Source organism: Stegastes partitus, unplaced genomic scaffold (assembly GCF_000690725.1).
Source record: "Stegastes partitus isolate 25-593 unplaced genomic scaffold, Stegastes_partitus-1.0.2 Scaffold20, whole genome shotgun sequence".
Lineage (NCBI taxonomy): Eukaryota > Metazoa > Chordata > Actinopteri > Pomacentridae > Stegastes > Stegastes partitus.
In genome coordinates this window covers 308,829-321,622 of record NW_007577751.1, presented here as the reverse complement: position 1 = coordinate 321,622, position 12,794 = coordinate 308,829, and the positions used below count along the sequence as shown (strand labels likewise).

Genomic DNA, 12,794 nt, shown 5'->3' with positions numbered 1-12,794 from the left:
TCTTCTCACGGCTAAAACTACTGCTGGAAGTATGTAAACTGTACTGGTTGTCCTGTGTTAATAGTCCTTCATTGAGAATACAACACTGAGGAAGAGAAGACTTGTTAATATTATTTCAATTTTTCTGTCTTTTTTGTTTTTGGTTTTACTGCACACAGAGAAACGCATCCTGTTGTGTCATCTTGTTTTGTTGTGTGTGTGTGTGTGTTTTGTTCTTTTTTTTGTTTGGTAGCAGCAAAGCACCAAGTTTTTATCAGGCTTTATGTGTGTGAGTCTCTCTGTGTGTGAGTCTGCTGTGTGTGTGTGTTTGACATCACTCCATAGTCTCTGTGTGTGTTTGCCTACGTGTGTGTGTGTGTGTGTGTGTGTAGGTGTGTGTGTATGTGTGCGCGCGGTGTCGCCTATGAAGAGCATGGCTGCACGTTGATGCCGTGGGCCGCGTGGGCCTGCAGGTCGATGGCCTGGACTGGCTGCTGCCCCGGCCGGGCGTTCATCAGCGTCAGGTTCCTCACGCAGCCCGTCATTCCTGATGAAAACTTGCCTCCCGTCATAGCAGCCATGTCTGGGGCTCCACCTGTCACATGCACAAAAAGCAAATCATTGATTGATTTGAAAGTTGACTTTACAGATAACCATAAGATTTTATAATAAGCCCAGAGACTGACAACATTTAGTAAGAATATTTAAGTAAAATATCAATTAGTAAGACTTTTAGTTAAATAAATAAAATCTAAATGAGTGTAAAACAACAGAAGTGTGAGTTTGGAACATAAGTAGAGGAATCAGGAGGAATATATGAAAAGACACCTTTACTGAAAACATGGCAGCTAAACACACTGAGCACCTACGAAGACAAGAAACATTCACTTGAAAGTGAAGGAGATGTTATGATGACAGAAGAACTGTTCTCTGTACTGAGCCTCCTCTGTCCTTCTGCCTGTGACCTAGAAATTAAACTTAGCGCAACGTCTTGAAGGATATCTCAATTCCTAAAATACATCTTGAGAAGAGAGGAGGCTTCCCAGAGGAGATATGATGGATGAGGATACACAGGTGTATCCTTGCTGTATACTTTGTGGAGGTCTTTTCAGCACCCGTGATGTATAAAAGAGGCGTGACACCCAGATGGAATATTTAAATCATGTTGGGAGTAGGAGTCAAACCAAAAGTCCAAAACTCTTTGCACATCTATTACATGAGGCAGGTGCGTCAGAGAGGGACGAGTACATCCAACAGGTACAAAACAGATTCCTGCATACTATCCAACTTGTGATCATAAATTTATTAGTGCAATGTTTTGGTCCTAGACCTTCATCAGGAAAATAGTGGGGAGCAGGACTCAACCACAATACAAGTCACCCTTCATTTGTAAAGTACTCATATGTGTCGTGCCTCTTTTGTCTACACCAATTTTTTTATTAAAGAACTAAACATTCACGTCACTTAAATTCTAAGTAAATGTTTTCTGTTGTCACGCACACTCATGATGCACATGTCATATTTAACTAACTGCTCCGAGGTAACGATGTGTCATTGTGTTAAATGCACGTCGCCTCATTTCCTCTCTGTTTGCGTCTCTTTGTTGCCTCCACCACACTGCATTTCATTTGGGATAAGAGAGGAGTCGAGGATAAACAAACTTAAAAATGAGAAGAGAGCTGCGTTTATGAAGTGCCACCAGTGTTGGCTAGTTAACTTGGTTAGAGTTAACTTGCCTACTAAAGTCCTTACACTACTGTTACAAGACTTTTGTGCAGCGATGCAGCAGCACAATATATGGATGACTAACTTTATGTGCAATAGCTGAGAAAGATTTACTTGAGTTTGGCAGCAACAGCTGAAAAAGGTTTTGCTCTCTGAGTTTAGCTCCATTGTTTTCAGATAAGGTGTTTTCTGCTTAATTATTTTTTTCTTTTTCAACTAACAACATATGATTGTATTTAGTTGAGGTTTTGATTTGTGTAATATCCATCTACTACTTTTTGTCACTTTGTGTGGACCCTATACTGTCCGCTCACCAAGGTATATACTGCCTTTGGTGTTGACCATGAGGCTTTTGCCTTTAGATTGTCCATGTAGTGTGGCTCCTCCATCAATCTGGATGTATCCATCTTTCCCAGCTCTGGAAGAAGAAAGAAGAACAACACAAGTGAACACAAGAGCTAAACATTCATCGATAAATGTGAGCAGCACGGAAACATTTGACACAACAGGTTGATAACAGACCATTCAGTGCATTAAAACATGTGTATTTCATAAATTGAGTAAATGTAAGTGGCTGTATTTCATTCATGCTGCCTCACTGGAACAGCTTACTGGGACAGTTAATATGACTGAGCCATCGTTAATGTATTTACTTTGATCTGTGCTTTTGTTGCTGCGACAAGTCAATGTGTCTACTGTGAAAAAGTTGTATTGATGTGTTCTTTACGGTTTCATTTACAAGTATAGTGGTCATTTTTGTTGATCAAATAGTCAGAAATACCAGAAAAATGCACAGATTTTTATCAAATAAGGTAACACAGACTCATTGCTTTTACTGTATCACTCTTATTGTTGTGGAAGTCGCTCCCTGAAGGCCCGTTCTGAGCTGGAAAAACCCTAACAGAGTGTGAAACCAAATGATTCAGAATATGTAATCATACCTGACTGCTGTAATCTTATGCCATTTGCCGTCATTGATGGATTTTCTGGACAAAATCTCTGCCTCTCCACTTCCCAGCTGGTAACTGGATATTGTACAAATCATTAGCGTTACTGCAGTGTTGACATTATTTTAAGAAAAGCTTATCTAAATGTCAACAGAACTGTAGGATTACAGCCTTGATTCACCTGAAAACAAGGTGTCCATTCTGTAGGCCGAGGCTGATGAAGTCCTTTCCTTTTCCATGTTCTCCGTGTTCCTGAAAATCAATACATCAAGTGAGAAGAGGAAGAAGATGTTGTCTCAGTACGATGAACTACTGACCACTGACCAGCTGCCCTGAGGTATATATCCACATCAAGTGCTATAATAGCAAACATGAAACCATGCAGTGAGATCATTCTCAGCAATGTTTGTGCAAGTGTGACATAAAATGTTCCATGCAAAATAACAATGACAAAAGAAGCCTGCAGGCACGTTGTGGAATACAAACACAGGTACTTGGAATTCATTTCACATCCCATGGTTCTCCAGAAGTATCTTTGAGTCAGCATTTATTTTTTCATTGGAAAAACACATGGCAAAAATAAATAAGTAGTGTCTTGTGTTTGAGTCGGATACCTTTTTACTAGCATGCACCTTTCGCAAATTGCGTGCGCCATTGGTCTCCTGAGGAAGATGGAGGGTGAGTTAGAGAAGCAACATGCATTTATTTAGTGGTGTCAGATAGAGCCAGGCTCACAGCCAACATGCCCGACAACGTCAGCAGCACAATGAATGAATTTGACAGTGTGATGATGGATGCTGCTCAACGGCTGAAATAAAAGGAGACATTTAGTAGCGTCAGTCTAAATCTGATATTAAATTGTTATGAGAACATCAGTGAGTGTTGCGTACAGGTAAGGTGATGGTGATGATTAAAGGTGCTGCAGCAAAGTTAGGGTGAGGATGGCAAGGTGGAAGGGGAAAAATGTGAGTATCCAGCAGAAACAGGACTGGAGCTGTGTTGGGACTTACCACTCCCTGCCACAGGATCAGGCCCTCAGAGGAACCGGTGTTGATCTCCATTTCAATTGTCTCTGGTGAGTCATGGGCACTAAAACTAAACAAAATAATATAATAACAATGAGTGAAAAAGCAACTGTGAAAGTAAAACTGAAAAAAAAGGTAAGTTACCTTCTTGGGAAAATGGATTTAGGAAGGGCGATGTATCCATCGTTGTTGAAATGAGCTGCGTACTGGTAGGGTGAATCTACAAAAAATACAGTAAAAAAAAAAAAAGAAAAAGAAAAGATTATGGGATTCAAGTAACAGTGAAGCTGCTGTGATCTTTCATCATCACTGTTATGGTGCCCTCCAGTGGTGAAAGCGTGGAAGAAACCCTGGTGAGACCAGCCTGGTTAGATACAATATTTATAGACAAAAAGAGGTACTCTTTCTCAGAAATCACTTTTGTTTGTTAATGATGCTTAAAGTGAGATCATGTAACCTTTAAAAATATACATATATTTGTGTTTTTCCTTATTCAGATGGAAAGTTCTGTGAGTTGCAAATAAATACACCCAGAGATGTTTCTACTACAGTCTCACTTGGTCTAGTATGAACAATGACTTATGGTATCCTCTGTTAGCAACCTTCACATAGATAATGTAATGTCTCCAGTACTTTCTACAATATATAGTATGTTTACTTCTTGTTTTACTCTTGTGATAAAACCTTTGGAACGCAAATCCATGACATGCCACATTATAGTATCGCGGTAGCACAAGTGAAGAAACATTAGAATGTCACTTACCCAGCACTATCTACCTAAAGTTGCTAACACTAAGACGTCAGAACCTAACGTAAGAAGTTAATTCTTCTCTCAGAAAGTTACATAGTCTCACTTTAAACACACAGTATCACAGTCCAAATTTCAATATGTGCTCAGAATCGATATGCAAATACTGCCATCTCAAAACAAAACCAATAAAAATCTCCATGATGCAGCCCTCACCAACACATGAGCAAGTTATTTGCCATTCCTTACTTGCTCACCTCTCACCACAACCACGGCTCCATGCACATACGTACATCCCATTAAGTACAGAATATGCTTGAAATACATCTTCACTTACCTAAACAACCATCACATTGTACTTTCAGCAGACACTTTAAGTTGTAGTTAGTAACAGCGCAAATGTGTGGACATGGAGCAAACTGAACAATCCGACTCAGACAAGAGAAAAACGAGTGTTTGGGTTGTACAGACAGACAGTTTTGAAGTTTGCAGAAACAAGATTGTATGTTGTGAGTAGCCATCACCATACAGGCACTGACATGACAAGGAAAAAGAACAACAAGAGGAATTCCACATGTCTACCATTTCTAGTATAAAAATGGCACGATGAGACCAAAAACGGGCAGCATAAATCTGTTTATGTCCCAACTACAATCTACCGCCCTATTACCTTTCAGTTTAGATGCAGAATTCCCCTCTCCCTCTTAATGGGGATGAGAGCCTCAGTTGCCAGTTGAGTACAGATGCATGTTTGGTTTGTGTTTATTAGCGCAAAATATGTTAGACAATGGATAGTTCAGGTAGAGCTCGGAAGGGACATGGGCCTCCTCAATCGCAGACGGGGCCCTGTTAGTCACGGTCGTGTCAGGCAGACTGAATATTGAGATACTGTACCATTTGCCTCGCTAGCTTCCGAATTCCACGTGGCCTCGGGTAAGCTGGAAACCTGGCCTGTGTGTGCAGGATATAGCCATGAGAGTGCAGGAGTAAACATGTGTAATCATTTAAGGTTAATCCTTCCAGCATGTAGTACAGGGCTGGAAGTGAAGTGTCTGATCTTTGAGGGGCTTCAGTTGTAGAGAATGTGAGTCATATGGGGTTCACTGTATGTTTCTGGCTGTAAGTGACAAGAATGTACAAAAACAGACTCTTGCATTGAAAACAGATTTCTACAATGTAATGCAGACTAAGTAAAATCTAAAATGCAAAATACGTGATTGCACATGTAGTTACTTCCTAATTCTGGGAGCAGCCAATTAGTCAGTAAATTCACAAAGTTGGCGAAATTGAGTCCATCTGAATGCAGTGAATGAGTCTCAAGTGACTGCAGTATAAATACACCTGTATCTGGAAGGTCCAGTCACTGTGAGTAGGTATTTCTGGCTATAACTACACCATAAAGACAAAAGAATACTCTCAGCAACTCTGTGAAACAGTTAGCTGAAGACAGATACAAGAACATTTTCAAGTCACTGGATATTCCTTGGAGTACAATTAATCCATTATTAAGAAATGGAAGGAATACGACACATGCATAAATCTGCCTGGAGCAGACTGTCCTCAAGAACTGAGAGACTGTTGACTCCTCTAAAGATGTTACAAAATTCAGCGACTGAGATGGGAGAGACTGTGCACACAACAAATGTTGGCAGCTCTTCACCAATCAAAGTATTATGGGAGAGTGGCAAAGAGAGAGTCGCTGCAAAAAAAAAAAAACCCTCTCAGATTAAATCTTGGCTAGAGCTCTCCAGAGGGCATCTGGGAGACTAAAGTCAACTGGAAGAAGGTTTTTGGGTATGATGAGATCAGTGATGAGACCAATAGATAGGTCTTCGTGGCCATCAGACAAGACTGTATGTTTGAGGGACAGCGCTGCACATCTTCACAAGCACTTCATGCCCACCATGAAGCATGGTGGTGGCAGCATCATGATGTGTGGATGCTTGTCAGCAGCATGTCCTGAAAAGCTTGTGAAGGTAGAGGGTACAATGAATGCAGCAAAGTACAGGGAAATCCTAGAGGACAAGCTAATGTAGTCTGCAAGGTAACTGAAACTTGGGAGAAGATTTGTTTTTCAGTGAAACCATAATCTGTAGCATATGATAAGAGCAGGAAACACAAATGGTGTCCAAACGTGCAAGGCTTAAAGAGATCTGTTTACGAAAGCTCAAAGCTGTATTTGAGGTTGAATTGCAGGGTAAATACTTATGCAATCACTTGCTCTTATTTTCTATGAAATGACATCACTTTGTAGAAATCTGTTTTCACTTTGCAATGAAAAATTTGGTTTTTTTTGCAAATTCTTGCCAAACATTGGCTGCAACATTGGACATTAGCATTGTTAGAAATTAGAAAAAAATACAACACAAAATAATTTTCCTACACATCCTGCTGCTTCTGGCTTTGTCACGCCCTCTGAATCCTCTCCCTCTTAGCCAGGAGCATCTCACTCTTCCTCCCTCTGCTTGTGCCACATATACCGGGCTTCTACTATGTTGGCAGACCATAGACTCAGCTACAGTTAGTCACTTTTCAGCCATTCTTTGAAAACTTTGTTTTTTGTTCTAGTTTGCTAATCTTGTTTCACGTCTGCCTGCAGGTGTCCTGGACATGACCCCTCCACTGTCTCACTCGAGTTCAGGCTGTGATGTCCTCTGGACCTGTTTAGTTCTCCCTCACCTCCTTAGACTTCTTTCCGATTGGTTTCCCTTTCTCTCTCAACCCTCTCTTGCTCCAGCTCTGGCCACTCACTCTACTGCTATTCACCAATAAGATTCATGTTTTGTTCTTTTAAAATAAAATCCCAGTTTAACTTTGGGTTTCTGCCCCTATTTCTTGCATTTGCGGTCTCTATAACAGCATCCTGACATTGATTTATTTATTTGTTTTAAACACTAACATATATAATTGTATTTCCAGTTAATACTTACTTTCTTCACAGTTTAGGCCGGTGTGCCCGGGTGTACACACACACTGGCCGTCGATGCAGCTACCACCATTTTCGCACTGAAGGTTGCTTTGGCACACGTCTTTCACCACCTCACAACGCTCACCTGCAGGGTCAGACATAAGTCAGGGTGAAAGGTCAAGTGCCACGGCGACACCACCAAAGCCAGAGCAAGTTCACAAGTTTATAATATTTACTGAAAAACATAGAGATATTCTTGTCCAAGATAAACACATTATAAACAGATTTTATGTTCTTATGCACACCAGCTGTCATCTTGTCATCCTAACATGTACAGCTCTGAATTTTTGGTGGGTAATTCCACATAAAATCAGCCAAATATAAAAATAAAAGTCTCTACCTCACACCAGAATCAGTAGATTTTTTGAACAGTATCTTGAGTACATTTAATTAGCCATGCAAAATGTTAGCTAAAGGCCCTTAAAGTACATATAACTAGGTTCCAATTTTGTGATTTCTAATTGGTGTTATCTACTTTGCCAGCATTTTCAGGGCTGAAAAACACCTCTGACCTCGTTAAACACAACTAACCTAAATCAATTTTACATTCACTCTTATGGGCACTTGTCTGTGTTTGTAAGTCAGTCCAAGATATCCAAAATTCTCAAAATTACACATACAGTCCTGTCACTGCAGCACAGTTCACGGTTACTCTAACAGTTCACAATCTAACACTAAAACTAGCTGTTTTTTTAACACAATTTTTTCTATAACCAACTTTGAGCATCAATATCATGGGGTATATCACAGTTTTTAATAAAAAAACCAGTTAAATGTGTCTGACACAGAGTCATAGAAAAAAGCGTGGTGCTCTGGATGTGTTGTCCGTTTTCTGCTAATTCACTGGAGAAAACATAAGTCTCGAGGGTCAAATTACCAAATAACATGAATTAAAAAGCAATACATTTTAATCCACTCCAATGTACTTTGAGGGCCTGTAACTTAGAAAACATTTATAGCATATAAATAGCAGGTACAATTTTGCATTGCTTCATTAAGTATACAAAAGTTTTTGTACAAAAAAATCAGCTGATTCTGAGCAGATCAGGTGAGAGGCATTGACAGATTTTTTTGCAGAATGACTCTCTTGTTATGGGAATTCTGGGCAGATCACTTGCTGAAGCACTAACCTTCAAACCCGTCCTTACAGAGACACTGGTACTCGTATTCAGCACTAGACATGCAGTGACCACCATTCAGGCAGGGCCGGCGGTCGCAGGGGCTGTTGTCCACACATTTGCTGATAGATCTACTGTCTGTGAAGCTGTAGGACAGATCCACCTTCTTGTTGTTGATAGAAACCTACGCAGGTGGTACAGACGAGTTTAGGCAACCACATCCTGAATTATTTTGTACCTTATAATTTATAGTTTCAGTACACAGAGATCTCACCTCTCCTATGCAGCCGTCAAACATTTCGCTGACATTGGCAGGCTTAGGCAGAATTTCCATGCTGGGCACTCCTCCCAGGTACATTGGAGTGTGGATATTGAGGCCTTGGGCTTTTCCTGGAGACGTTTTCCTCTCCGTTGGGCCTTGGTCGACCTTCAGGTGGCCGGCCCTCTTGTTCCGCTCGGCCACAACTCTGTGCCACTGGCCCAGAGAGACTGGCTCAGGACTGAGAAGGATAGCTTGGCCTGAAAATCAAGACAAGCACACATAGGCTTTACTTCCACTGAAATAAAGGAGTGGCAAACATGCCTTGCACCAATACTATCTGTCTAATCATTCTTGATATAGATTACATTTATTTAACACATCTATTAGCAACAAAAGCCACAAAGAGTCAAATTAACAACAAATTAAATTAAACATATTACACAATTATGCCATTCTGAATAGTTATAGACTGGTGTTAATATCAGTATATTTTGTTTACTGTATTACTGCTCCATGTGCAGAAAGCAGAGTCTACTTTACCTGTGCCCAGCTCGTATCTGAACTCTACATGTCCATCCACCATGGAAATGGCTACAAAGTCCTCCACCTTCATTTTTTTCCCACCACAGAAGAACATCAGGCCATTTCGCTCCACTGGCTTGAACTCTAGCTCAACGCGCAGGTCATCGTGGATGTTGGTCAGGGGAGGATAGGCTATATATGACTCCTCACCATCAAACAGTGGAGTGGTCACCAGCTCCCCTAGAGAAAGAGAATAGGTAGGATAATGCACCAAATGGTAGAACTTCTTATACAGTACTTCATAATAGATAACAAATTGTTGAGTAATCACATTTCTACTTTTTGGGAAGATAAGAGTAACTTCCAGTCTTACCATCCATGCATTTATTTCCAAACTTGCCAAGATGGCAGCGACAGTCATAGCCCAGGCCATTTTGGCGGTTGATGCAGGTAGCATCTGGTCCACAAGCCTCTGAAGTTGCAAAATATTACAAACAGAAGGCATTTATTTTATTTACTACTATAATACTATCCTGTTAATGGTGCATTCTGATAGTCTTGACAGCTAAATTCAGATACTTTGTGTATTTGTGGGGTAAATAAGTGATTTGCATGTACCTGAGTGACAGTGCAGAGATGAGTGGTGCTGGCAGTTGCTGCCTGTGAATCCTTTGGGGCAGCTGCATTTATACAAGCTGGCATCGGAGTCCTCGCATCTTCCTCCATTCTGAACGAGGACAAGAAATTAATTTACTGGATATGATGGGATAAAAGATGCTACTAAAACATAATGCGAATAGAATCAACTGACCTGACATGGGTGATCTTTGCAAGTGGGACAGTTTGTGACGCCAGTAGAGCTGCGGTCAAGATCTTTAAAGATGACTTCTTCACCCTGGATGACTAGCTGACGAATACATCCTGCACAGTACCAATATTCTGTAAGAACAACTCACCGTACACAGAAAACGTGGTCCCTACACTAGATATCTGTCATGGTGTAAAGAGCGTGATGTCTTACCCACAAAACCAGTCTTGATGCCTGCAGTTTTGGCGAGGACTGTGTAGTTGGGGTAACCACCCACATGCAGCTCCTCATTCAGATCCAAGCCCTGGAACTTGCCCTGAGAGGCAGAAAAAAATAGACAATATTAACTTGCATAAATAAATACAGTGTGAATGATAAGCAGTTAGTTTTGCATTGACAGTATGGTACCTGTGAGCTGCCATTGATGGGCTCCCCTCCATCTACAATGATATATCCCAGGGTGTGGTTGCGATACAGCTCAACTGTGTGAAACTCGCCCAGTTTAATGGGGTTGGGGTCACGAATGGTGGCCATGCCAGAGCCCACGTCAAACCTGAAGAAAAATACATTTTTAAAATTGCTTATTACCAACATGTCTCATCATGCTGTATTTATTTAACTAAATTAAAAGTCCCATATTGTGCCCCTGTTCAGCAGATTAATCCAAGTGTTGATTATGTCTCCAAAGTGCATTTTTCATTTTTTCATTTAAAAATACTGCAAAGATGGCTCATTTTACCATGACTTTATAACCCCTGGTTTTACGGCTGTTCTAAACTAATTCTTTTGCTCTAAAAAACCAATGAGTTGCTGCTGTTCCCGCCCCCTTCAGGAAGCGAACACTGTCTGCGTCTTTGATTGACAGTTTGAGCTAGATAACTCTTGGTTAGTTAGGTGTGACGTAGCTCCTGGGTTGAATTTCTTGTAAAGCTGGGAGGCTTGAAGAATGATAGAAGTAGGCATCTTAATATCTTAACAGCTTGGATTTTCCACCTCCAACTTCAAAAACAACCATAAAACACAATAAAATGTATTTTCACAGCCAAACTGACCTGAACTCCAAGCGGCCACCGACAAGTCCCAGAGAGATGAAGTCAGCTCCTGTGGTCCTCCTCTGGCCGTTGTACAGGATCATACCTGCATCACCGAAACACAGTGAATGAGTACTTTCACAAAGCTAAATGTACACCCTACAATAATATCCATCTTAATAAGTCGGTTAATCTATTAATTTTATTTCCCTTCTTCTGTCAGCTTTGTCTCAGTTTAATGTCACTAATTTCTCCAACATTCCTAAAACATTTATCTGATCTCACTTGCATGGTTGTTCACTCAAGATTTCAAACTACATACGAGAGACTTGTTAGGATGGACATTGTTTGCAGTATCACTCACACACGAAGTGAACTCTTGAAAGCTGGATGGTAAAGCAGCATGCTATGGTGACGCAGGTTTAAAGCCAACCAAAGCAAAGTTATAAACTGCCATCTTATGTCTGAGCTGCAAAATGCAACCAGTCACACGGCACTGCTAGTCCTCCTTTGTCTTTCTCCACATGCTGGAAATAAACATGCTTATATGAGCAGCACAGGCTCATGGGGAAGTGGGAACATGCACTCTTGCATGTCTGTCTTTATCATCTCTCATAACTTAGAAAAGGGGTGATGAAGACAGAGTAGACTTTGTATAAATGTGTAACGTAAAAATATTTTTCAAAGTGGAGGTAAGTTTACAAGTAATCCTGCAAGTATTTGTAGTGCACATTTAAACAGAAAGAGTCAAGCATGTTGAAATTGCTTTTGCAGTTAATTGGTATTTTGTTTGTCACAGTTTGTTACCTGATGGGTGAGATGAACTGATAAACAATCACAGGTAATTTAGCAGAAAAATAATTGCCAATAAAGGCAATGGCAGTCAAGTTTTACTGTAATATCTTCCTGTTTTGCTGTTTTACTCCCACACATCCTGCACCGACTGTGGACCAAAAGAAACCACATAAGTTCTTGCAAAGGCAATTTGACTTGACTTGACGTGTATTTATATATATTTTCTTGCATATAAAGATGGTGATTTAAAGCCCTGCTGCTTTGTAGGTAGTGTAGAAGCTGAAGGAGTAGACTGGAAAGTACAAGTAAATTCGTAACCAAGCTTAATTTTTTTATTATACAACTGAAAGTGGTTTAGGGATCATGACCAATAAACTATGTATGAAAACATTGGCCATGCACCATCTTGCATCTCTTTCACAGTCTCTACATAGCTCTGAGCTGGATGCATTATGGTGAAGTTTGATGCAGCCAGAAAGAGGTACTGCTAACATCAGCCTTGAGTTCCTGAGGTTCTCAAGCACTGAGACTCACCAGCATACAATATGAGACCTTCCCACCACGTGGGTGAGGTGTGGGAGAGAGGGAGGGGACAGAAGACGTAGTGAAATTACACATGAGCAAATATGAAAAACATAGCAAAGAACAAAAAGCAAAAACAATTCTCCACAATGCAAGATTTACCAAAGAAAAAGTACAAATTATTACACTATATAATAAAACTGAAGGATGTGCATTCTTACCATCAACATTATCAGGTCTGAAGCTGATCTTGATGCTGAACGCTTTGTAGGCATTTTTGATGGTCGGCAGGGTCAGGTAGGACACGGGTTCCTGGGCAAAATATGGCATCACCCTCTCTGAAA

At 40.6% G+C, this 12,794-nt stretch overlaps 1 protein-coding gene across 7 annotated transcripts in view; it reads right to left on the bottom strand.

Annotated features, from left to right (window-relative positions):
- Positions 1 to 217: 217 nt before the first annotated feature.
- Positions 218 to 12,794, bottom strand: part of hspg2 (heparan sulfate proteoglycan 2) — a 107,727-nt gene continuing 95,150 nt past the window's right edge. For 6 of the 7 annotated variants that reach the window (XM_008293196.1, XM_008293205.1, XM_008293222.1 and 3 more), the window contains 19 exons: positions 12,672 to 12,788; positions 12,463 to 12,480; positions 11,155 to 11,239; positions 10,511 to 10,655; positions 10,316 to 10,418; positions 10,106 to 10,215; positions 9,913 to 10,021; positions 9,668 to 9,766; positions 9,313 to 9,534; positions 8,785 to 9,029; positions 8,523 to 8,694; positions 7,355 to 7,477; positions 5,319 to 5,375; positions 3,821 to 3,896; positions 3,662 to 3,746; positions 2,833 to 2,903; positions 2,646 to 2,729; positions 2,019 to 2,122; positions 218 to 574 (listed from right to left, as the gene is read on the bottom strand). In XM_008293196.1, the coding sequence (XP_008291418.1) occupies positions 402 to 574; positions 2,019 to 2,122; positions 2,646 to 2,729; positions 2,833 to 2,903; positions 3,662 to 3,746; positions 3,821 to 3,896; positions 5,319 to 5,375; positions 7,355 to 7,477; positions 8,523 to 8,694; positions 8,785 to 9,029; positions 9,313 to 9,534; positions 9,668 to 9,766; positions 9,913 to 10,021; positions 10,106 to 10,215; positions 10,316 to 10,418; positions 10,511 to 10,655; positions 11,155 to 11,239; positions 12,463 to 12,480; positions 12,672 to 12,788 (2,198 nt within the window). In that variant the 3' untranslated portion in view covers positions 218 to 401. The remainder of the gene's footprint in view (positions 575 to 2,018; positions 2,123 to 2,645; positions 2,730 to 2,832; positions 2,904 to 3,661; positions 3,747 to 3,820; positions 3,897 to 5,318; positions 5,376 to 7,354; positions 7,478 to 8,522; positions 8,695 to 8,784; positions 9,030 to 9,312; positions 9,535 to 9,667; positions 9,767 to 9,912; positions 10,022 to 10,105; positions 10,216 to 10,315; positions 10,419 to 10,510; positions 10,656 to 11,154; positions 11,240 to 12,462; positions 12,481 to 12,671; positions 12,789 to 12,794) is intronic. The other variant, XM_008293215.1, reaches the window with a different exon arrangement.